The 24,477-nt window shown below is 41.8% G+C and overlaps 3 protein-coding genes across 7 annotated transcripts in view; 1 reads left to right on the top strand and 2 right to left on the bottom strand.

The window, feature by feature from the left end:
• Nucleotides 1-9,516, top strand: part of mark1 (MAP/microtubule affinity-regulating kinase 1) — a 31,535-nt gene extending 22,019 nt beyond the window's left edge. The window contains exons 9-19 of one of the 4 annotated variants that reach the window (XM_035945282.2): nucleotides 1,100-1,219; nucleotides 1,854-1,953; nucleotides 2,057-2,169; nucleotides 2,263-2,467; nucleotides 3,182-3,363; nucleotides 3,499-3,590; nucleotides 4,851-4,991; nucleotides 5,130-5,381; nucleotides 7,006-7,032; nucleotides 7,671-7,715; nucleotides 7,823-9,516. In XM_035945282.2, the coding sequence (XP_035801175.1) occupies nucleotides 1,100-1,219; nucleotides 1,854-1,953; nucleotides 2,057-2,169; nucleotides 2,263-2,467; nucleotides 3,182-3,363; nucleotides 3,499-3,590; nucleotides 4,851-4,991; nucleotides 5,130-5,381; nucleotides 7,006-7,032; nucleotides 7,671-7,715; nucleotides 7,823-8,168 (1,623 nt within the window). In that variant the 3' untranslated portion in view covers nucleotides 8,169-9,516. The remainder of the gene's footprint in view (nucleotides 1-1,099; nucleotides 1,220-1,853; nucleotides 1,954-2,056; nucleotides 2,170-2,262; nucleotides 2,468-3,181; nucleotides 3,364-3,498; nucleotides 3,591-4,850; nucleotides 4,992-5,129; nucleotides 5,382-7,005; nucleotides 7,033-7,670; nucleotides 7,716-7,822) is intronic. The other 3 variants (XM_035945283.2, XM_023263890.3, XM_023263891.3) reach the window with 3 other exon arrangements.
• A 158-nt stretch (nucleotides 9,517-9,674) lies between these two features.
• LOC111564392 (leucine-rich glioma-inactivated protein 1-like) lies at nucleotides 9,675-15,278 on the bottom strand. 2 transcript variants are annotated; one of them, XM_023263940.3, is made up of 9 exons: nucleotides 15,042-15,278; nucleotides 14,517-14,932; nucleotides 14,218-14,289; nucleotides 13,586-13,657; nucleotides 13,415-13,486; nucleotides 12,428-12,499; nucleotides 11,851-12,020; nucleotides 11,574-11,738; nucleotides 9,675-11,423 (listed from the first exon to the last, which is right to left on the bottom strand). In XM_023263940.3, the coding sequence occupies exons 2-9, from the start codon at nucleotides 14,708-14,710 to the stop codon at nucleotides 10,606-10,608; spliced, it is 1,635 nt and encodes a 544-aa protein (XP_023119708.1). In that variant the 5' UTR covers nucleotides 14,711-14,932; nucleotides 15,042-15,278; the 3' UTR covers nucleotides 9,675-10,605. The 2 variants fall into 2 exon arrangements, with proteins under 2 accessions (XP_023119708.1, XP_054874942.1); XM_055018967.1 differs by having other exon boundaries at nucleotides 14,517-15,278.
• Nucleotides 15,279-17,712: 2,434 nt separating this feature from the next.
• On the bottom strand, nucleotides 17,713-24,452 carry LOC111564372 (cone cGMP-specific 3',5'-cyclic phosphodiesterase subunit alpha'-like). The gene is made up of 22 exons (XM_035945286.2): nucleotides 23,802-24,452; nucleotides 23,205-23,357; nucleotides 22,686-22,775; nucleotides 22,358-22,498; nucleotides 22,152-22,226; nucleotides 21,999-22,063; nucleotides 21,825-21,891; nucleotides 21,667-21,714; nucleotides 21,415-21,564; nucleotides 21,134-21,277; nucleotides 20,975-21,040; nucleotides 20,725-20,871; nucleotides 20,424-20,531; nucleotides 20,216-20,325; nucleotides 20,014-20,101; nucleotides 19,807-19,907; nucleotides 19,596-19,703; nucleotides 19,424-19,487; nucleotides 19,259-19,333; nucleotides 19,068-19,151; nucleotides 18,817-18,967; nucleotides 17,713-18,722 (listed from the first exon to the last, which is right to left on the bottom strand). Exons 1-22 carry the CDS (start codon nucleotides 24,267-24,269, stop codon nucleotides 18,682-18,684), a joined length of 2,544 nt encoding a protein of 847 aa, XP_035801179.1. The 5' UTR covers nucleotides 24,270-24,452; the 3' UTR covers nucleotides 17,713-18,681.
• Between the last annotated feature and the right edge of the window lie 25 nt (nucleotides 24,453-24,477).

Raw genomic sequence — 24,477 nt, 5'->3', positions numbered from 1 at the left:
TCAACTTGGACTGTTTGGAAGTGCAGTCAGAGAATAGGAGATATTAAATGCACTGTTTTTCCTTTAAGATCCCTCTGCTGGAGTTAAGTGCAGGTGCTTGCGTTCTTGTTCAGAAAAGGTATAAACACTTTTGACATATTTTAAGGATACTTCATAGCACCTAGCTCTTTGAAAAACATTGAAACTTTTGAGTGAGGGGGAAATTAACTGATAAACCCAGCTGTTCAGATGTGACACAATACGATTTTAGCATCTTCTTATGCTGAAATTAATTTGGACAATCACACAATCGTTTGTTCTTAAGATTTTAAGCTTCAGCACATTTAAAATGAAATATCTAACTATCCAAATTCTTACAGGCTGGGCTGTAAAATGCTTCTCTGAAACATTTTAACTATTCAAAATGTATAAATAATTCTGTTTGTGTCTGCATTTACATGGACCGCACAGGGCAGTGTCAATGAAAATAAAATGCTACAGCATGGTATCTTAATCAGGTTTTATAAAAAGTTGGGTGTGAACTCAGGACATTCTAACTGAGTTAGGATGTTTACATGCATAAACCCCAAATTGAGTTACTTGTATAACTAAATTGAGAGTGGAATTTCCTGTGTATATTGTTGGGAATGAGACATTGTAGAGATTAATTCATCCTGTTTAAATAATGCAGCAGTTTTGGACTATTTAGTAAGCCTGAGTGAATGCAGCAGGTTAATTTTTAATGCATGTTCATGGCTGGGCAGAGGCGTCTTTCTAGTCTTTTTAGGTGCACTAATCAATATTTTTATATTAGTGATTATTGTTATGGCTACATGTGATGTGAAAGGGGTTGCTTGTGTTGACAAACCCACCCTCAACTCTGTAGAGCAACAACAGAGCTAAATGAAGATGAATATTTAAGTTTTCATCAACCCTTTGTGCACAAACATGACTCCAAATGAATTTTAATGTTGCCTCATGTGGGCCAAATGAGGAAAAAAAGCAACTTTATACTGCAATCATTCTGTATTTTCACTGTGGTTCACTGCCTCCAAATGCCCTAAATAAGCAAATAGTGCTCCTTTGTTTTAATTAGATTTCTTCCTGTCTCTGTGTGCAGGAGCTGAGGGAGAGGGTCCTCCGGGGGAAGTACCGTATTCCTTTCTACATGTCCACAGACTGTGAAAACCTGCTGAAGAAACTCCTCGTGCTCAACCCTGTCAAACGAGGCAGTTTGGAGGTATTTGCCCGGCGTTGGCATTGATGCATCTTCACCGTTATTTGCCCACCATTCAGAGATGTTTTGCACAGCAGCCAGCTTGCAGACAGCCCTAATGAGTTGGAGCAAGGTTGTTGTGTCATTCTGAAAGCACGTAACTGCTGCTGTTGTTAATTATGAACCAGCAGAACACTTCAGTTTAAGCCCTGTCAGATAAAGACTGGGAATCATTATTTAGACGAGATCAAAGAGTGGTTTTACATAATTGTTTTATAAAAGCGTTCAGACGAAGACGCGCTAAATGGGATTTCTTGAAGAACAGTGGCAAAGTATTCATTAAACAAAATCTTCATGTTTTGTGTTCTCTCTGCTCGCATTATTAGGGTTGAAGTTTGCAAACAATACATAGTTGTCAGTTCAATTCACCCTCAGTGGCGGGAGTCAATACCAGCTCTGCTCTCAGAACCAGACTGAAGTTCAATAGTAAAGATTTCTCCATTATAGATCGCACTGTTGTCGTCCAGGTCTCATCTTTCTGTTGTGTCATTTATATTGTGCGTTGGTATCAACAGACATTAAAGATTAATAGTTGAAGCTACAGTTGGGCTAATTGCACTGGACATACATGAGTTCTAATGGTTTGTTTCTTTGTTAGCAAATCATGAAAGACCATTGGATGAATGTGGGTCACGAGGAGGAGGAGCTAAAACCTTACATCGAGCCTGAGGCGGACTTCAGTGATTCATCCAGAATAGGTGTGTCTCAGTGTGTATGTGTGTGCAGATGTCACTCTTTGTCATGTCCGGTACGCGACCTCTGGGATTCTTGACTCTCATGTTGACTTCCTTCCTCCTTCAGAGCTCATGGTGACGATGGGCTTCCCTAAAGATGAGATTACAGAGTCTCTACAAAGCCAGAAGTACGATGATGTCATGGCCACCTACCTGCTGTTGGGAAGAAAAGCTCCAGAGGTGAGTTAGGTTGACTTGAGTCACCTTGGCATCATCGCTTAGTGCATTATGTTGTGGTGACCGCATCCCTCTTTGTGTGTCTTTGCATTGCAGTTCGAGGGAAGTGAGCCCCTGACTAACAGCATCCTGGGTCAGCGACAGCGACCGACCAGTGACATCAACAACAGCTCCAGCATTTCTCCCGCCCATCCCAAGGTCACACGCAGCATCTCGGCCAATCAGAAGCAGCGCCGCTACAGTGATCATGGTGGGGATGATGATGATGGTGGTGGTGGTGGTGGTGTCGTAGAGAAGCCAAGTAAAGTAACCTCGTCCTTCCCAGCTCTGAGAGTGCTGCTGACTGCGTGTTGTGTAGGGGGAAGTTACTCTCAGTCGCCGATGATTGGCCGAATGATCAGATGCCAGTAGACGACCTGCTGATGTGACTCTGAGCATGACGCTTCCAGCTCCGCCTGTTTTCTAAACTAACTAAAGCTGATTTAAGCTTTATGTTTTCTCACAGCTTTACCTGTCACGGTGGAAGAAAGGCATGCGCCAAACCTATACTGACTAGTCTGCTTAACGTGGTGTAATTTTCCTGAACGGTCTATGTAAATGTCCAAATCAGTGACTCAACCTGAACACTGCACAGGTTCTGTAGCAGCTTCCTCCTATGTCATGTGGGGCCATTGTATCTGGCGCCATCTTCTGGCTGCCTGCTTTCCTGCAGCTGCCTCAGGAACAGCACCTCAAAGCATGAGGAGGGGAACAGCTTTTGCATTGTCCGTGCTTACCTTGGCTTCTATAGCTGTACAACTTCTGAATCAAACTGTTGTTGCTGTGTATGACCTCTGACGTACTTGACTGATGTGTAAATCTTGGCTTTGAGTGGCTTTGCTTGATGCTGTTGTAACAAAGACACTGTCGCTGTCTGGTCTTTTTGGTCTAACCTCTTAGATGTTGGAGTGTAGAAATGAAGGACATGCTCGGTGGGACATATGTTAATCTGTTTGCGTATGTGTGTCTCTTCCAGTGGGTCCGTCTGTGCCACCGGCGGTATCGTATACGAAGCGTGGACAGGCGCTGAGCGTGGAAAGCGATCACAGGGAGGAGTGGGACGGAGCACGCCGGCTAGAACTCAGCACTTCGAAAGGAGACGTTCCGGCGTCACCACTGGGGGTGCAGGAGAGGAAGAAAGCTACAAGTGCTGTGGGGGTGAGAAAGTGGACACATATGCTACATACACATCAATAAATATTCTCTATTTATAAGAAGATTTCTCTGCCACATCATCTATCCATTTCCGTTCTAAACTGCACAATGTTTTTTGGTTTCTGTCTTTACAAACAGACCAACGGTTCAATGACTCGCAGGAATACATATGTGTGTGAGCGATCCTCCACGGACCGCTATTCAGCTATTCCCAATGGCAAAGATAGCAGGTAAATACTATCATTCACATTTATTATGCCTATAAAAACGTATTCACCTGCTTTGAAAGTTGTCGCCTTTTATTGCTTTCAAACACTGGATATTGGTTAATATAATTTGGCTTTTTTGACAAGACTTTAAAAAACAAGCCTTTTTCGTGTCAACATGTCATTTTCACTTAGTAAGGTCAGTTATGAGTGCATGAGTATTCACCCTTTAGTTGATGCACGTTTGGTTGCAATTACAGCAAAACTGCATTTTTGTTTCATCACACCAAAGAACCTTCTTGTAGTTGACTTCAGAGTCTTCCACATGCCTCCTGATTCAATGTTGAAAAGCAATTCAAAGGTAAAACTCGGAGAAGTTGAATACTTTTTATAAGGCACTGTGTCTACAGTACGATCTGTGTTTATTAGTGGATTCTAGACGTACGGGCCAATATATAATTGTGGGACTTTTGAAGTCCATGGGATTTATCTTGCATACGTTTTTATTGAAAGTAAAAAAACAAAAGTTTTTTGTTCATTATGATCATCTCTTTACAAATTCCATAATTATTTATTATGGAAACAATCACTTAATAAAACATGACTAGATATCACAAAAATGTCAACTAAATAACAATCCGCATTTAATATCAAACACCTTCTAATTAGCTGAACAATAGTAAAATGAGCTTATTCAAAAAATGTTTTGATTTTGTTCTTTTTATTAAGTTGAGATAATCATGACAGATATTTATTTTTTGGCAATATGTTAGATTTTATATGGAAAATAACAAATAGTATCTGTGTCTGAGAAATCACTTTCAACTAAGCTACCCATTACAAAAACACCTCTCAAGGAAGTGTGTTAATTCCAGATCACATGACCTGCTCCACATGATGTCATTTCCTCCTGAAGAAACGAATGGCCAGACTCCAAGGCTTTCTGAGTTATTTAATATAAAGTAGTGTGTGAGTCACGTGTGGATTTATGGCATGTCAACAGGTTTACTACAATATCTTTATAAATAATTTGTAATTTTAATTTCACTCAATTGTATATATAATATTTTAGAAGAATCTTTCTGCAAAAAATGCCATGTTGTGTTTGGTTTTAGGTGGCCATGTTTATTTTAGGCCTGAAAACAGCAAAAATGTCAACTATGATACAAAAAGTCCCATAGTTATATATTGACCCATATCTTTGATTGTTATGCACATGTGCACATGATAGAGTTTTGTTGTTTTCATCCTTATGTGTTAATACTCTCTGCCCTTGGCTCTTAGTTTAACTGAGGTGTCGGGGAGCACGCCATCGACTGCAATGAGCTCTACACGACCTCGTCACACCAAGTCCATGTCATCATCAGGGCATCCTTCAAAGAGCACACTGCCCCCCATTGATGACAATACAGAGCTTAAAGCGAGGTGAACAGCTGGATACCAACCTCTGCAGTTCTAGTAGCTAAAACATGACCACAAGTGTCTACTTACCAAGCATGCTGATATACCGGATCCTTCGAAGCGTGTGGTGATCGTCTCCTGCAATGTTTGTTCATGTTGCAGCTCCTCTCCACGTGGTCCCTCCACCTCTCCATCTGCACACAGTATTAGCACACCAGAGAAGAACCGGTTCCCTCGCGGCACCACCAGTCGCAGCACCTTTCACGGAGCGCAGCTCAGAGACCGGCGCAGCGCCACCTACAACGGTCCCCCAGCTTCACCCACATTGTCCCATGATACGGGGGCTCTCGCACAGCAACGCAGGGGCACCTCCACAGGGATCATCAGCAAGATCACCTCGAAATTTGTCCGCAGGTCAGTGAAGACAAACCGCTGCACAAATAATATGCTAGGCTGTACTTACAAGTCTTCTCTCAGGCATTATTAAATATATGCAAAGATAAAAAATAATGATTGCCCCACTTCTTATTCACCCTTTGAACACCAAGCAGTGTCTTCCTGCCACATTTTCACACGCAGTGGGCTCATTTTTTCTTTACAGCAATATAAAGTCATGTACCTCTAAAGGACAACCGTGGCTAGAAGTAGAGGGAACTCAAAAATATACTTTGTGCAGAATGACAGTTGTAATGCCATAAATCATAAGAAAGGCAAATAATGAAAGCTGAAATTCTTTAATGAAATAATTTCAAAAATGTAAATCAAAAATGGAATCAGTATGTGTAATATTTTTTCAAGTGCTGATAGGTCGTAGAAATACTGGGGACAAAATGTTGACTCTACATAATATAGATATTTTACCGCTAAGTTTTTAAATTTGTTTCCATACTTGTCTCCTGTCTGCTCTGTGTTAGCACAGCCTGCAGTTCAGCCCAGTTCAGGAAAAAGTCTCAGAATTTTTGTCACTTCACTAATGGCTTCCCAGTTGCACTGATGAGTGCAGATTTTTATTTTAATTTTTTTTTTTGCTTTTACAGAATCTGTTTAGTGCACTTTATTTGTCACAATTTTTAGATTTGATTTGGTTATGGTGAAATTGCACATCATAGATGAGTTGTTCTAGGATAGTAGTTGATACTTTTTGTTTTAGTAGTATGTTGCTCTAAAACCATTGCGTAACTACTGACTTTTTTAAAGATAATTTCTTTAAAAGCCATCTTTAGGTTTTGTTTTTCAGAGGGTTAATGTAAGTTCTTGGTTTTGGTCGGCAGTAAAAATGGGATGTTCAGCGCTGTAATTTTAAATATATTAATCTTGATTTATACATGGATAGACTGACACATTTTGACTTGAGTCTTCTGCAGGACGTAGCCTGCAAAGAAAACTTATAGTGACAAGTCAACTGATATGGGAGTTCTACATCTAGACACTGGGCTACTCATTATTTTTTCATCTTTACTGACTACTGACTGTTCATGCATCAGGAGCATCTGATTTAGTATTGTCCTAACTTTAAACTAGCAACATTATTGCTCCCTTTTTTTCCATTATGAAATACATAAAGTTGAAGTTCTAAACTTTTGGTGTACAATAATTTAGCCTTAGTGCTTTCAGTAACTGCAGGAATATGAAGCCATACTGTGCTTCTTTGTGCTGCCTTAAAATCCTGCTGTTTGTGAGGTTGGTAAAGGAATGTTCAATTCTGAAGTAGTACTTTTAAATTTAGTTAAACGTTCTTATTATATGAAGTAGCTTATAAATTCAATAATAGTAACAATTAGTAATGGTAACAATTTGTGCTCAGGTTGCTTTATGTAAACTTGGCAGCAGTGAAGATAAAGGAAGCATCACACACACTCTCTGACCTTTATTAAATCCCTAGTGCTTTATTATACATCCACACTGCTACCTTTGCTGTCAGTATGACAGGCAAAGCACTGACCCTCCTCATCCATACAGCAGTCAGCTCCTTGTGTCACCTTCACGCTGGCCCATCTGGTAGAGGCTCACAGCTTTCTCTCCTTCTCTCCCCGCATAGAGCTCTGTCTTTCAGGTCCACCCGGAGGTAGGAAGAACGTAACGCTTGCTGCACTTGTCCCCGCTGTCCAACAAAACAAAAATCAAACCTCTGTGCCCACTATGACCTTGGCCCGTGTCTCCTTAACCCCTTCCGTACTTGCCCACTACACCACATCCTCGCCTACTGACACCCTTGTTATGCCCTGTAACTCCTTCCCCATGTGTCCACTGCCTCTTCAACAAACCTCACGGCTCACCAGCTTTTTTTTTTTCTGTACTAAGCCACCGGATATCTGCTTCTCAGTTTGCTAGCTTTCCTCTCCTTACTCTCCCCCGTCATTGTGCTGAGCTTAAGAGAAAAGACCAGGCAAATTACAGAGGCCAAATCCAAGCCTTAGAGACACTTTTCCACTCTTTACCAGTCAGTGGGGATTAAGGAAAGGTGGCGTGCGGTGGATCAGATGATGCATTTGGTTAGCGTGAGCTGTAACAGTGTGTACCACCAAAGGTCACCTCATTGTGTGCTGAACCCTGATTCCCAGGAGTGTGGATTCTTTCCTGGCATGATGCCTGACACCCCCCTCTGTGTCCACTGGTGATGGGGGGTTGGTGTTGGTAGTGGGTGGGGGACCCGTGTTGACATCGACTCATGGGAATAACAAGTCTATTCCTGGTTTATTTCAGGGTGCCTAGTGAGGGAGAGGCCAGTGCCAGGACAGAAACACCAAGGTGAGAATTTAATTGAGACGTGGATTTCTCAAAGAGCCTGTAACTGATCTTTCCCTCCTTCAAAATTTCTCTGTCTCTCTTTCCGTCTTGTTCTTCTGTTGTTTTAGGAGTGCGTCCGGTGACACTAAGGAGGACGGCGCTCGGGACTCCAAGCCTCGCTCACTGCGTTTCACCTGGAGCATGAAGACCACCTCCTCCATGGAGCCCGCCGAGATGATGAGGGAGATCAGGAAAGTTCTGGACGCCAACAGCTGCGACTACGAGCAGCGCGAACGCTTCCTGCTTTTCTGCGTCCACGGTGACGCTCGCCAGGACAATCTGGTCCAATGGGAGATGGAGGTGTGCAAGCTGCCCCGCCTTTCGCTCAACGGCGTGCGCTTCAAGAGGATATCGGGCACGTCCATCGCCTTCAAGAATATCGCCTGCAAAATTGCCAATGAGCTCAAACTGTGACGGCAGATGGAGTCCCAGTCGGTCTTTTGGTGAGCTCTGGTTACAGTCTCATCTCATCACTGGATTAGTGTTGACTTACAGGACAAAAATTCAGCACCGAAGGTCCTCACCATGCAGAATCAGGGTGGACTCGGCTGGTAACGTGCAATACTGGCCACGAATGTACTGTACAGGGTAGTGGATCAGAGAGATATCGCAAGGTTTGACCTCTGTGACGGAGAGATAGCAAAAACAGCTAGCCCCCTCTTTTCTTTCTTCCGTCCGGCCCTCTGTCTCTCTCATCGGCCGCTGCTCCATGTCAGAGGACACATTCATATAACATGCAGTATGCAACTGAAGATGACCATCCTGCAATAACGTTTTCAGTCTCTTTTCTAAACGCCTACTACAAGATCTACTCTCCTCGCTGAATAACCATTAAGATTACTGTAAGCTAAAATAGCCGCTTTTCCTGTGTTAAGTCAGTATATAGATCAGGCTGGAGCCCATACTAAAACTATGTAAAAAGAGAATTGTACTGTATGCATAACATCTGCAGGTACTGTATTGTATATTGATTTTGCGTTCTGTACAGAATTTTATTGTCAATACTGTCTTTTTTCATGGGATTTGAGTTCTTTCCTAATATAATTGATGTCTCTTAGAGCATTATTCTTTCGGTCTGTGAGGTTTTTTTTTTTTTTAATTTTTTTTTTTTTAAGAGCCACCATATGAAAATAGTGTTTTTAATTTTATTTAAAGAGCACTAAATTATTTTGTGGAATATTGAGGGGTGTGTTCCCTTGCCTTTTATGTTATATTTTTTTGCCTATGGAAAAAAAAACACTAAGTTGCACCACATAGACTTGAGTAGTAAGTTCAGTTAAAACTGAAAACATGTTCACTTTATTTTCTCTCAGCAGTAGGTAGGTGATTTGGGGATCCTGCTGCAATTGCACAAGTTTTCCAGGGTGACATGTATGAACATGAGAGTATGCACCTGTATTTCTTTCATGTTAGTTTGGTAGTCCTCAATTACAAAAGCAAAGCAGGGTTAAATTGGTTTACTTTAGAAAGCAACAGACGAGATGTTTTGATCCAAAGGATTGAAGATGCACGAAAAGTCAATTGATTACCATGAAAGGGCAGTTTTTCTTGAGAGCCTTTCGAAAGAGCCTAATTTATTCCTGCCACCAGTGTGATTGTGCAGGTACTCGTGTATCTCCTTGCTTGTTTTTTTTTTTTTTTTTTTTTTAAATTCAGCGGATTTTATCGTATTTATTCCATTACATTGTAATGTGCTGCTTTGTAGATTTGAGGCGTGCACTTTGTTGGAGAAAATAAAAAGGATTTTATTTGTTTGTATTTATTTAATTTCTCATGTCTGTCATAATTGCACAGCTAACTTTGAGACGATTATCCACGATTAATGACTGAAATGTGCAAGCTAAGGTGTTGTTTTGCTCTGAGGACGAGATGTCATGTCACACTGAAGCCATGTCATGCTACGCAGCACCAGCATGGAGCTCAGATGAAATGATAGCCTTTATTGACTCTGAAATTAGTCCTAATCATGACACACTTGATGCATTTTGCATACATGTTAGCCAAAAAGGTAAAGCATTATGAACAATATCCTCAGTTTTTCATCTCAGTTCCCTAAAGTGTTTGAAAATAGTTCCCAGTTAAGAAAAATTGTATTTTCAATACTTTTAAACATTATACAAACCATTAACAATGAAAATGCAAGTTGCTGGGATATACAGGTAGACTGTCACACAACATTTCTGTTTATATTTTTCGAAATCATGAGCATAATTTTGAATCATTTTCTGTAACAAATGTATCCAACAGCCGTGGTCCCTCTTAAACTTACAAAAGCTTCATTTACAAATCTTTAAGCATACAAATGGAAAGACAGAAAAGTGTAAACATTTCATTTTGGCAGATTTCTGCAGTTAAACATGTTAATAGGCTAAAAAGTACAATTCTATTACTTTCTGTAGATAAATATATGAGATTACAAATGTATAAACATTGTTGAGTGACATGAAAGGCTGAACACGGAAAAACGTCACTGGTCAGTGTTAGATTTGATGGATTAACGAACGTGGATGTTGCATTAATCAGGATGGGACGGCCTGTGTGAGGCCCTGGTCATGCATTAATGACTTGACAACATGTTGGGTTTAATCCTAACTTGAGATGCATGCATTGAACTCAGCATGCATCTCACCCCAATATATCTGGTCGAGATGCATGCATTTATGTTTAAATTTGTCGTGCATTGATTTCAAGGGAAGATTTGAAAAATGAGCAGGAGTAATGCCTGCCTTCTCAAGTTAGGATCAACACTTTATGAGTTCCTCAGCACTGCATCTGCTGCAACAGCCTTCTTTAGACAAAGAAAATCACTAAAATAACCAAACAACCAATCAGCCAAGAAAGAAATAACCAATCAGTTGCTCAGATCAATGACCAGATGCTCATAGATCTGAGTTTTCCCTTTGAAACTGGAGGCCAGCAAGAACTGACGGTTGTCTATGGAAACTGGAGAGAAGGCCCTCGGTGCCTGGATGTTCACCTCTTGGAAACGAACAAACTGGTTCTCCTTGGCATCCCAGCGGTAGACCTGCGTGAAAGAGTAATCGCTGCCCAGGATGGCATACTGCCAGCTGCCCACAGAGAAGGGCTGGAACACCATGGAGCCTCTAGACGGCATGGTCTGCAGCTCTTTAAAGAGGGCCCCATCCCAATGCATCACTTTGGAGTCACCAATGAAGCGTGTCAGGCAGATGAAAAGGTCGGATTTGACCTGGAAATGCTTCACGGCGTACACATCCTCCATCTCTGGGATGTCGGTGCGTCTGTCGAACAGCTTGGTGCTTTTGTTCCACTGGTAAATGACCGGCCTCTGGGAGCTGCTGGACAGGATTAGGTGGGGTTTGGAGGAGATCTCCATGTACTCCACATCCGTGTCCCGGTACCAGGGGTGAAGAGACTGATGGGAATAGAAGCCGTTACCGTTCCACTTGTAGATGGTGGTGGACCCAGCCTTGGAGCTATCTGCTATGACAAAGAAAAACTCTCCATCGATGCGGAACGTCTCAACGTCATTTGGTTTGCGGATTCTCAGGATGTCTATGCCTTGGAGCTTGATGAATTTGTTGGCAGAGGTGTCACGCTTGTAGATGTGTGAGCCACCAAACAGCTGAGCCACAATAACAAAGAGCTGGTTTTCAATAACCAGAGGTTTGCAGATCACTGTGGATGTGCCTGGTGGAGATGAAAAAGGGACGAAAAAAATAATACACCATTAGATTCTTGTCTCCATCTAGTGGTTCCTCAACTAATATCACCCTTTCTTTAAAACGCTTGGCAGCTGATTAACAACATCGGAGTATATTCAAAATGATTTTAACTTACTGTCAATATCATCAAAGTTTCTGAAGACCATCTCAACGTGATCCCATTCCAGAAAGCTGCACTTCCCAATGAAGGGCTGTGCAAACACCACATACTGGTCATTCCTGAAAGAAAATGCTTCCACCGATATGGATTCAAACTTCAGGGACTGATAGGAAGCGAACTCTGCGAGAGAAGCAACAGCACACTTGAAATGACATTAAAAAGATCCAAAGCCGCTTTGACGACTGTGGGAAAGTAAAGTGAAACGAAAACAGCGGCATGTTTTGTGCTCCACCTGTTGTGATGCAGTCGAAGGACTGTGGCACCAGGTCGTTGATCTTCTTGTCCAGCTGCGAGGCCGGGCCTTTGCAGTAAATCTGATCCACCGTAGCATTGGTGTTGTATATCCACTCCACCAACCACTTCAGCTTGCAGTCACATGTGAACTGGTTCCCCCGCAAGTCTCTGAAGGAAGAAAAACAGCCAAACTTAAAAGCGCACTTTCTGAATGGATTTCATTCTCACAGTCCCTGAAGTGCGACTGCAAACTTTGCTATTTGGTTCTCGCAGCTTCACTCTGTGCTTTCATTATCATCAAGAGGGAATATAAAGGAGAACTGAACATCTTCAGTGGGTGATAGATTGCAGACTATCTCTCTTCCTCCCTGCCGCATGTAATTTTAATGGCGTTAAAAGCACCAGCTGCCCACACATTTTTCAATCCTTGGCTGAAGTAGAATAATGATACAGTGTTCTATATATAGAAGACTGTACAGGAAAAAAAAACCTTTGTTCACAATCAGATGCATTGCAGATTGTGTAAACTAATGCAATTCATCTCTTTGTTTGAAAAGAATCAAATTCATACTTACACTTTTGTCAAGGCCTCAAGACCCTTGAATAAATCTTTGGGCAGAGTCTCGAGATTATTGTAGGCCAGACTCCTGAGAAAGAGGAAAAAATGGAATATACTGCTTATTGCTTTGGTTTCAACATCGATTCAAAGCTTACTTCCACTATACTTCCCCTATTAAATTGTAACCATGCACATATTCTTCTGTTTAAATATTATAAGAGATCCTTTCACTTTTTCATGAAATCTAATGTTTTATGGATATGCAGTGTTTCTTTACAGGAGGAGGATATGCAGATAATCTGTTAAACTGCTTGGGGATATGTCGCCACCCTTAAAGTAAAGGCAGAAACATTGCTTATTGTGAGTTTGAGGAAACCTTAAGCTATTTTTAGCTCTGCCTCCTCAGCCATTTTATGGCTTTCTCTGCTCCAAAAAAGAGGGAAACAGTAGACCTCACTGTTCAGATGGTCGATGTAGTCGTACTTGATTAGTTTTCTCAGAGCCTTATCTAAATATCATGACATCTTGTGTTCATGTCACTTTTAAAATATCTTGTTTGTCTAAAATGTACTGAAGTTTTGTTGACATTAGTGAAGAATTCAGGAGATTTTGCTGCTAAATCTGTAACAAAAAGTAAAAATAGTGGGTGTTCAGTTTAGCTTGACATTGACAGTGGCAGGTTTTGCTTTCTAATCATATTAACAGCTGCACATTGTTGGGAGAAATGTCTATGTGGCAATAGAAGTTGTGTAACAAACTTTGTCAGCATTTCATCAGAGCAGTGCTTGCCTGCACCTGCACATGGATTACAACAGTATCTCATGATGCAAATAACAGAGAGCCTGTTTCAATTCTGTTTATACGAAGAGACCATCAGTGCTTAGATTTTAAATGAATATTTCAACTGCAGAACAATGACAGAACTGCATCCTTAATTGTTAGTACTATTTCTGATGAATAGTATCTGTAGTTTTGCATAGGAAATGAAGAAGCATGTACTTACAGGTGCACTAAGGTTTTCAGTCCACGGAAAGCATGTGGTGATATCGACTTGATCTGGTTGTTTTCAATGAATCTGGAATAAGGCGTTGAGTAAATGCGTGAGATGGAAAGAGGAGGCAACCTTGCAGATTTAAGAAAAAGCTTCAAGGATTCATTTCTATCATCTACTCACAGATACTCTAGATGAGGAAGACCGAGGAAAGCATCCTCGTTTATAGATTCCAGGTTGTTGGCTGTGAAGAGGCTGCACAGAGAGATTTTAGGTTAATATTTTATTGCTGAGGGTCACCAAGTGGATCACAACAAGCCCACAAGTTGACCTGTCTGACTGAATGATCTTAGAAACATAAACACTTGATGGACGAGGATCAACGCTGTGCGAATATTCCTGCAGTCTGACCTGTTTGTTTTAAGGACACACTCCACCCCAAGAGACAGGAGTGGAGGGGGATTCCCTCTTCAAACGGAGGAATTCCCCATAAATAAATCTCACTCTGAAATCAAGCCTGATTCACAATATAAACAGATCTACATTTTAAGGAAAGAGTCAGATGAATGATCAGCAGGGAGGTTAAAATCCCCACTACATGAAATAGACATGTAGGGAAATCATTTACAAAGGTAATTTCATCTCATTTCTTTTTGACTTTAGGCTCCCTAGTCCAATCAATGGCCACGGCAACACCCTTTTTATTACAATGTGCAGCATCAGTGAAGAGGAAATGTCTTAAACATGGCGTTGATCACTTCACTGGGGACTGACAACATGCAACAAAGACTGAAGAACAAAAGCAGATCTCTCACAGGAGGTGCAGGGCAGGCGTGTGGATAAAGCTCTCTTTCGGGATTTCTGTGAATTCAGACTTGACGAATGATCTGTGGGAGGAAAACACGACAGTAACACACACAGCTTCACAGCCTGGACTGTGTCATGCGAACAGTTATTGCAGGCTTGTTCCTTGGATATGCAGCTGGAACAGAAAATCCTAAATCTTTAACCAGCAGCACACAGAGCTACACATGTTATATATACATCACTGCAATGGGGAAAAAACACTCATTTTGGATTCTATGGTTGGGAAAAGACAACAAATTTAACTTACAGTGAGATGACATCAGAGGGAAAGCTGCGAGGGATCAGTCCTGCGCTCTCGCACAAAGCGTTATCTTTGGTACATGTACATGACTGGGGACAGCGAGGCCTGGCTTTCTTGCTGTCCACTAAAAGTAAAACAGACGCCACCACAAGTAAGCCAAGCCAGGGCGATCTTCTGGGCATCTTGCGTGTATTTTCCATCCTCGCGAACCGCTGCGGGCACGACTTGCGCGTCGAACAGCCCAGCGCATGAACCGGGGTCTCCGCTGTGGTTCCTCTCCCACCGCCGCCGCCGCCGCCGCCGCTGCTGCCTGGAGGCCAAGCGACGTCCGTCCGCTCTTGTTTATCTCCGCCAAGCGCCGTGCGCCTCCGCCGCTCTGGAGGTGATTAAGCCGGGCGCGCGTCCACACGGCTGTAATTACACTACACCCCAGACGAAGAAAGGAGGAGAAGAAAAAAGATCTATATCCTCAGTGACAGGAATAAAATCTAATTAAATGCCTGTTGTGGTTGCTGACGCTCAGGAAAATACCAGCTGGCTCGGTGACAGACGCGGTGTGAAGGCAGGTGGGGATCCCAGCGGGAACAGACGGAGCATCTCCATCCAAAACCACGCCTATGATTTCGGCAAACGCCACTCTCTCCGTGTCAGCCTCCTGGAGGGGTCCACCCAATAGGCAACGGAATTGTGTAATTTTTCGTGAATCAGCTGGAGGAGGAAAAAAAAACAAGCCCTGACATTAGCCAGCAGATTGCCGCGTATGGCGCAGACGCACATGAGCTTTCTATGCGGGAAGCGGGGTGGGAGACCCGCTGAAATGAAACCGGTATGATGGAAATGTAGCTGCAATATTGACTCAGCGTGCCAAAAAGCCTGCCGTTACAAAGCCTGCATGCGGAATATCTCGTTAATGCCACGAAACGCTTGTAATTTGGGGGGAATAGTCCCAGAAATGTGCACTTTATGTGTGTATTTCCTGGTTTGTGCGCGGTTTCCATGGCGACTGTAGGATGCAGAATGTTTCTGACCTGTGATGGAGGGGTGTGGGGAAGCCCTCCTGTCACCCTGACATCTGCTCTGCCTCAGTCAAACGTGCCCCATCCCCCTGAAACCCCCCTCAAACCCCTCTCTCACAGTGGACAGGTTAACACAAGCCCCTCTGCTTTTTTTCTGTAGGACATCTTGTTATTTCAAAGCCACATCAAAAAAGCCAGGTCCTTCCGTTTTTTAATGCTTTACTGCTGCAAAACATCCCTTTCGCAGTTTTATTGCACCATTCTTTCCCTCTGTGCCAGACATGACTATGTGCAGCAGGGTCCTCTGGGAGCCCTATAAGGTCTTCTTCTTCACCATCCAATTTCTCAGATCCCTCCAGACTTGTAAGATTAATATGTTTACTCACTCAGCCTGGAGGCCTGCATGCGTCAGAGCCTTCTGGGAAGAGCCATATGCAGGGCTTTTTTAAAAGGCCTCTAAGTAAATCCATGCTGCTCTGGACCTCCAGTCTCCCTGTCCCTGATGTGATTACACCATTTGATACCCAGTGCCCGTTTACCATGATAATGCAGTTTTGGTTGTAAAAATGAAAGCAGGGCATTTAGAGGAGCACGGTGAGGCTCTGGGAGGTGTTTTGCAGTGTGCTGATGTACGTGTTTGGACTGTGTCTCCTTCTAAGAGGCACTCTACATGGGAAATGTGGAGAAGCTGGAGGGCACACAAAATAACAAATGTATTTTGTCATGAGCAGCAATTGGACTAAATGGAGAACACTGGATGTGATTGTTGTGCTGCAAGATGATGGGTGGTGTCTGTGCTTCATAAATGTCACCATTGATCTGTAGAATAGAGGACTGACTTTCCAGCAACTGTATGACCACAGTGAGGCTGGTGTTTGCCTCTTTCACTGGAATTTTGGGACCATTTTCTAGTAAAGTGAGTGACTTCACTAATATGCTTCGACACAAAAATATAAGCATGTTTCATGTGCAGATATTAAAGGTGTGATAGGCTGTAGGTGCAAAAAGAACCATTCCACCAGGTAGTCTTCACTTATGAGCTGATCTCCCCACTAGAGGGACATGTAGAGCCAATTTAGATGTCAGAGGTGGATTGATTAAAGAGCTCTTTAAAATTCTCTTACTTACATTTTTACTTAAAGAGCAAGAGATTGCTAAAAGCTTCCAAAATTCCTTTCTTATTTGCTCTGTATGATTTATACAATTTTAAATCACTGTAAATTAGAATCATACTATTCAACAAAATAATCACTAACAATGGAATAAAAATATGCTACAAAATAAAGAGCCTTGTTGAAGCCTTGAACAAACTGAGCGATTTGCAGGTTGACCTGTGGACCAACTCTTAAAGTCGGTCCACAAAGCAGGCTTATGACGTTATGCCAGACTTTTGTAAATGAGATGCTCCCTGCTTATTGCATGAACTATAAAGTTTGCACGCAACCTGCCAGTCACCTGCCTGAGCCAATTATACAACCTGGATCATCACTTATTCCAGAGACTCATCTATATCTTCTTTAATGTATGTAACATAAATTCGCAGTAATTCACAGTCAGTGCAGGGAAACATTAGATTTTGCTTTCTTGTTTTCAGCAGATTTTAAAGGTAGAGTGTATTCCAAACCTCTATTTAAATGCGTAGCAACTTGACAAGTGGAGATTTGTTTTCAAACTCTCACAGTCTGCTCCTTTGCTCAGTGCTTTCCCAGCTGAAGTCAGACAAAACAGCAAAAAGTCGAAAGTCAAAGAGCAAAAACTATGAATGCGTACTTTCAGCAGCAAAGAATAGTGCAAAAATGCAACATACGTCATAAAAATAATGGATGCAAGCATCTGATTAGTGAATATGTGAAGACTGAAAGCATTAACCAGGGAAATCAGGTCTTCTTTAAGCTTGTTAGCAGCTAATTAAAAGGTAATTTGTTTAGTCAGTCCTGGTGTCCTAAACCCGTCTTTAGCTCATCCCAGTCAAACACAGTTTAGTCTACACAGAGACATGCAAGTCAATGAGGCTGTCACTACCAGACAGCGTTTCTTCTTACTAATCCACATGCTGCAGGTAACACGCCATCATTACATCGATACTACTGCTAAAATAAAGCACAAAGTGTTTCCTGAATTTGTGTATTATTAGCTGCTCTTGTTCCAATTTCCTGATTTACAACAGCTAAAAAGCACAAAGTAAGCATGATTTGAAAATATACTTTATTTACATATGATGCTATTGCACATTTAAATGCATTTGAAACTATACTTACATGATACAGTCAAATGTCATTGCAATGGTTGCTTTCATTGAGATTAATAGTTCTTATGTGACAAGCAAACAAATTCTTAATTTCAGCTTTAAGTTACAACATAATCAGCTGCTTTAAAACCAGGTCTCTTTTCTATAAGTTATGACTATGTGTTCTTCACAGTGTTTCCACATGACACCTTCCTGTCCTTTAAATACCATATGTACCTTCGACATGCTGACGTATGAGCAGAGCGGCAGTATTATTACTTTATGTAAGCAGGGGACTTAAAACCGAAAGCCTTGGGCCTCGACCTGGCTTATAACCAAATCCAGTTCAGTCAAATCTTCTTATACCTCTCACCCGTTTGCCACTGACATATGCTTGAAAATTTCAAAGCACTACTTAGAATTCTCTTTAAAAAGTTGCTGTTAATTTTGTTAAGGGAACTTTCCCTCGACAAAATTTTGAATAAGAAAATCTGAGCAATATTTGAAAAGTATTTATATATCCATGCATCGTAACCTGCATCGTATTTACAGGCTAATATTTCTATTCACATCATGCCCAAAGCTGAAGAATGTAGCTAAACATCCTCATATTATTGTCATTTTAAATATTCATAATAAAATACACATCTTTATTTTTCGCAAAGGTTAATGGGTGTTTTTATATACAAGAATAATGTAAAATTACTGTCTCCACAGTATGACATACAAACTGAATGTACCTAATTGTACCAGTAAAATAGCTTTCTGTGTCAGATAATAGATGACTTAAATTATACAGTATATAAAAACAACAATTTATGGATTTTGCACATCCGAATTCCCTCATCTGTGAACACATGCACATACACACATTGTACAAATACACATCCAGACAAACATCCATAAATGCTTCGGTGGTGTCGTTCTTCTAGCAGATGATGCATGTCTTCGACTTGCCGCCTTCTTGACCTGTGAAAGGACCAAATGAGAAAGACAGTGAGAGACAGGTGACGGTGCAAACACACACCGAGCAGGAAGAACAACCCCAAACGTCAGCGCTCACCGTCTTCGTTTCCACCTTCCAGTCTTTTCTTCTCGTCTTCGATGGCCTTCATCTTGGCCTCGTGGACATCTGCGAGGGCTCTCCATTCCCCCCTGTTGATGTTTAATCCTTCAAACATGGGGGAGATCTCAGTGTGGAAACGAGCAAACTCCTACAAGCAGACAAATAAAAAAATGAGAAACCTCATTGAAAAGAAAGCAGCACATGCATTTATTTACAATAGTGAATGTTTCTGGTGTACATTTTGTTACCTTGTACACAAAGGAGCAAACAAAATCGATGAAACCACATTGCATCTTGGGGAGTTCATCAGCATGATTTCTGTCCATCATTGGCTTAAAGAGGAAGAAGCAGGAGATGATGATTACTATTGTGACTTCATGACCAAATATACAGGGCAGGTAACCATACACAATACAAAAACACATAGAAACTCTCTTACAATTGGTTGCTGATCAAGAACTGTCCTCTCAAGATCTCCCTGCTCCCAAAATTCAGCAGCCACCATCAGAGCGACCTATAAGACAAACAGGACAATGTAAACCAATTCTTGAATAAGTATTTTTTTGATTGTGACCCTGTTTCAAGCATGAAGAAGGCAACGCACCTTGCTCTGAACCTCCCATGGCTTTGTAATGGCTGACAGATCACAAGCTGTCATCATCATAGCCCTGGGGAAGATCTCACGGCATTAAAGGATATTTTGATTGAAGGCCAAAGCATTAAGACAGATTAACAACAATTAGAAGAAGTAGTCACATGATAACTGATGTATTTACATGATAATCTCCTTCCTGGTTGGGTTGTTGGAGACGTGGCTGATCTTCTCTTTCTCATCTGGAATCCCCTCCATTGTTTCTACAATTTTTTGGAACATTGTTCTCTTCCTGCAAGATCAGGAAGCTGTTAGATTTTTCTTCAAAATCATTTAAAAATCATTAATAGGCATTAAAATAGTTAACAGTCCTTATAAATAGTGGCATTCCTTACTTGAAATACAGGGCAAGATCAGTGGCAATTATGCACACTTCAAACAGATGCTGCACTGTTTCAAACTGACGCTTCTGAAGGTTTTGGAAGATGTTCAGGTTCTGCAAATGAAGAATCAGTTGAGAGCTGCCAAGATCTGAGTTCATATCAAAATACATATAACTAGAAACACCACAGTATGAAAACCACAATCAGTTAAGGACCCACCTCATCCTCCATCAGTGTTTTGCTGTACTCAAGGTGATGCCGCTCCATCACTGAGGTGCTGTGAAGTTTTGCCAGTGGGGATGCGCTCCTGCAAGAAACAACCAGGAAAAATTTCTTTCACATCCCAAGTTTTCTGTGTAATTCACTTTCTCCCCATCGATTTGTCATAGATGTTGCCTGAAAATACCCACAAACAGCTTACTTTGTCTGGTAGAGATTGTTGGTTCCTCTGTGGTCAATATCATGGCAAAATCCAGCAGCAACCATGGCGAAGGCCTCGAGGTCAGAGTAATACTTCTTCAGTTTACCTGTCTGTGGAAGGGCCGAGCAGACAAACCTTCATAAAACTCCACTAAGAGCAGAACAAGCAACAAGAAAACACAAATGTTACAGTGGTGAGTGAGACGCACTAGCAGCAGAGCGAACATGGTTTGTCCGACGTTGAAGCCGTGTCTCCAGTTGTGGTAGGTGATGTCACGGTATCCCCTTCGAACGGTGTACATCCATCTAGTCAGGATCTGTTGCACAAAGGTGGAACACCAAAAAAAGCTGTTTAAGAAAGACATTCAGTTATTCAAAACATGTGCTCCTTCAACTTAAAATCCTTTCCCATTGTAAAGGCTGCTGAGTGTTTAGAGGTAGTGTGCTGCCCTGAAAGGCAGGCAGGGGGGAGTGTGGTGACTACAGGCAGGTTTTCTGACTATACTGTACCTCTGCTGGGACTTTGAACTTCTCCACCACCCCCAGCTCAAAGAAGCAGCGAATACCACACTTGATGAGTTCATGCTCCGACAAAGGAAAGTCACTGAAGCGGAATTCAAGCAGCTCCACCGTCTTGGCTTCAGGGATGGTGGTTCTCTGCACATTGGAGACATAGTCCATTCAGTCAGGATGGCATATCAAACAGTCCGCAGTGATGTGGCTCATCAACTCATCACTGACAAATCACAGTGTTGCCTACCAGCAGTTTGTACATCTCCTTCTGGTCGCAGTCCTCTGGTGCAGAACCAAACTTTTCTTGAGTGTTCTGTAGGGAAAGGAGAGTTAAAAGGAAGCTTAATCCACTGTTCTGTTCTCAGTCTGGCTGGAGTAATATCAGTAAAGTGGGGCAGAAGCTCACCAGAATGGTCTGTACATCACTTAGTGTGGCCTTTGTCTGGTACATCAGCATTTCCTGGGAAACGTCTTTCCTCCACTCTGTTCTGTTCAGTTTGTCATATGTGTCGCTATTTAGAGTGGACCAGCCGAGGAACTGAGTCAGAGCCTGTCACATGAAGAAAATAGACAGTCCATTAAAATTTGTAATTGCAATTACTAACAAATGAAAATCTCATTAACAGTATTTAAAAAAAAATAAAAAATGAGAAAGAGAAAATGCTAGATAGAGGTAGTTCTGCATACTTCTGTAATTTGTTCATCATTCTCGTCAAATGGTTTGCCATCTTTTCTGTTGAAAAAAGTGGCAACACCAACAATTTCCTCCTTTTTGTTGACAATTGGAAGGGAGAGGACGTTCTTAATCATCCATCCGGTCTCATCCACTGCTTCTTTCTGCCAAATAAATCAAATCCATTATGCAGATTACTTTGATTATTATCAGTAACGTTTGTGGATGTATTTAGAGTGGTCATTCGTCAGACAAGACCATCTCACCTGAAATGCAAAGTACTCATCTGCTGCAGCGTTCATCATGTTGCAGATCTGGAAAATGAAATAAATTACATTTGGAGATAAGCAGATCAGTTGTTATTCAGCAGGAGGTATCCTACACAGTTGCTTGCATGAAATAAAGGAACAAAAGCAGAACTTACAAATCCATTCTCAGCCACATATGTTGGGAGTCCACTGACCAGAGCCCAGTGGTCTGCAGGAGGGCCGCTGTGAGATTAGACGGACGTGAATAACTCAAATTACAATACAATCTAAAAATATGCAAATAAATCTGTATAATTTGGGCAAGTGCTAGAGTGAATTGTGACACTTACGGGATAACTTTAATCTCCTCTTTGTCCTCCAGCAAGTAGTCAATAATTTTGTAGAAGTTGATTTCCTGAAGTTTAATAAGAGTGTTTTAAATAAATGTGACAAATTAGTGGATGGAGAAAAAAAAACAACCACAAACCCAGTGTTGAACTTACTCTGCCATCAGGTGTCTTGGGGCCCTTATAAGGCTCCTGTTCTCCGAGTTTGATTGGCCACTCATCGAAGAATTCCTGGTGAAAAAAGACAAAAAAAATGTTGGTATGTGCTCTGTTAATAACAAATAAACGCACACAAGAGCTGATGCAGGTGTCACTACAGGACAAAGAGACTAAAACAAAAACGAAGGCTTTTGTTCACGCACCTTGTCTTTAGTCATGTCCAGAAGTCCGACAGAGTATCTTTCGCATTTGATATAAGTCCTCACTGTGTACAAGGCTTTGTGAAACTGCCTCTCAATATCCGTCAACTCTTCAAAAACCTTGCTGGCAGACCACAGCAACACCTACAGCAAGGAAACACTTATTATCATAGGTGCATTTGATTCTTGTGTCCCTCCATTTATTGTTTTAGTGCAGATGGGAAATTATTATATAAAAAGAACACCAAAAAACAAAGAAAACGATCAAATATGCTTTCTTTTTCTTGGAAGGCCAGACGTGACAAATGGATTTATTGGTGTATATTTGTACCTGGCTTCTCCTGGACTCTATATCCCACATGTAAGCAGTGTGCGCTTGCAGAGCAACCACAGAAGCAAAGTTCACATATTTAATGAAGAGCTGTAAGAAAAGAGCAAAGAATCATATTGCTTTATGAATCACATTCACACGTTCGCTTTCAATATTCTTGACAGTGTCTTGGACAAATCTTCACAGCTGATTGACCTCAAGTGTCACTGTCGCAAAGAGGCCATGAAAAATTGTCTGAACGCCTCACCCCTTTAAGTGGATTATAAGTTGAGCAGTCATAATGTCAACCCAGAATACCAACTCAAATCTTCTAAATATACGGGTCAGAGACAGGAAGCTGGTCATCAAGATTAGGATGTGACCCTCATAGCGGATTTGTTTTCCAGCTTCAGTGACTCAGTAGTTCAATAGCTTCTCCACTCAGCCAAATACAGTCTGTGTTTGATTATGTCTTTGTGAGTCATTCTGGCAAACACAGTATTAACAGTGTTCTTAAAAATGAACACTGTGTCCACTCACCTCCTGATCAGCCTTGGAGAATTCATCAGCGCCTTGTTTGTTGAGCGCCATGATGACAGCGATGGGCTCTTTCCCACACATAAGAGGAGCAGTAAGCATGCACTTGGTTGTGTATTTGGTCTGCTTGTCCACAAAGTCACTGAAATGAGAATCCTGAAAACAACATCAGAAACACAGGTGAGTTGTTTAACTCAGCATCAAGTCACAACAGGAAGCATGCAGTTTGAAAAGCAGATCATGCTTGCTGTAGAAAGGTCCAATTGCACTATTATACTACTGTTTAACCTAAAAGTCAACAGGACAGTTTATAGCTATTTATAACTAACACAAAAGTTCTTCAGACAAAATTGCAATTTCATGAGTGATTCCAGCTGGAGCAGCAGATATAAAGTTATGATGCTCTTACAATCTGAGAGATAATGAGCTTAAAAAGTCAGAACTGCAGCACCCTGTCTTTGCAGAGATAACAGTGTCATTGGGTTTAAGCAAGACAAATTACAAGACGTCATACCAGTAACACAGCCTGGTTTATCCTCTTTTTTCGCTTGAGTTATTTATTTCCTAATTCCAGTTTTAGCTAATCTCTTCTTTGCTCACCTTCTTCACATCAGCAACGTTCTGGGGCTTCTTGGAATGTGCAGTCCATCCAACAATTCCCATGTCAGTTGGGAAAACAATCTCTACATTGGGGTTTACCAGATTTTTCTCAAATGGAGAGTTGTGTGTCACATCAAAGAGGATTGTGGACAGCTCGGGTGATCCATTACGAGCCCTGTAGCCAAAGTAGCTGCAACGATCAGCCTGGATGAGCAAAGCAATCCTCTGCAGAACTTTATGCAAGGCTTTCTCCATCGGGTTGTCGCCCTGCATTTCCTTAATGAGCTCGAATATGAACTCAGCCTCCTGGATGGTGGTGACATCCTTGTAAGAGGCCGGGTCTTTGATCTGGACCTGGTTGTTGAAGGCAGCAGTGATCACGTCTGCCTTGACTTTCTTTTCGTAGTACTCCTTCGCAAACTGGGGGTTGTTGTCAAGGAACTTCTCTACGGTGTCTTTGTCTCCCATGTTGTCCGAGTCTGGATGAAGGATCCTTTCTGCTGCTGTACAGAGATGCTCCCCTCAGACAGGTACAGATGGATGGAGGAAGAGCAGAGCAGTAAAGTTGCACTCCAAGATGTGGCAATGCAGATCTTACTGGGGCATTTCCCAAACTCCACGGTGGACAGAATACCAAAGCAGCAGCTCCAACTTTCTCCCCAGGTAACAGAAGGTA

Source organism: Amphiprion ocellaris, chromosome 16 (genome assembly GCF_022539595.1).
Source record: "Amphiprion ocellaris isolate individual 3 ecotype Okinawa chromosome 16, ASM2253959v1, whole genome shotgun sequence".
NCBI lineage: Eukaryota > Metazoa > Chordata > Actinopteri > Pomacentridae > Amphiprion > Amphiprion ocellaris.
This window is presented reverse-complemented; position numbering and strand designations above follow the sequence as displayed.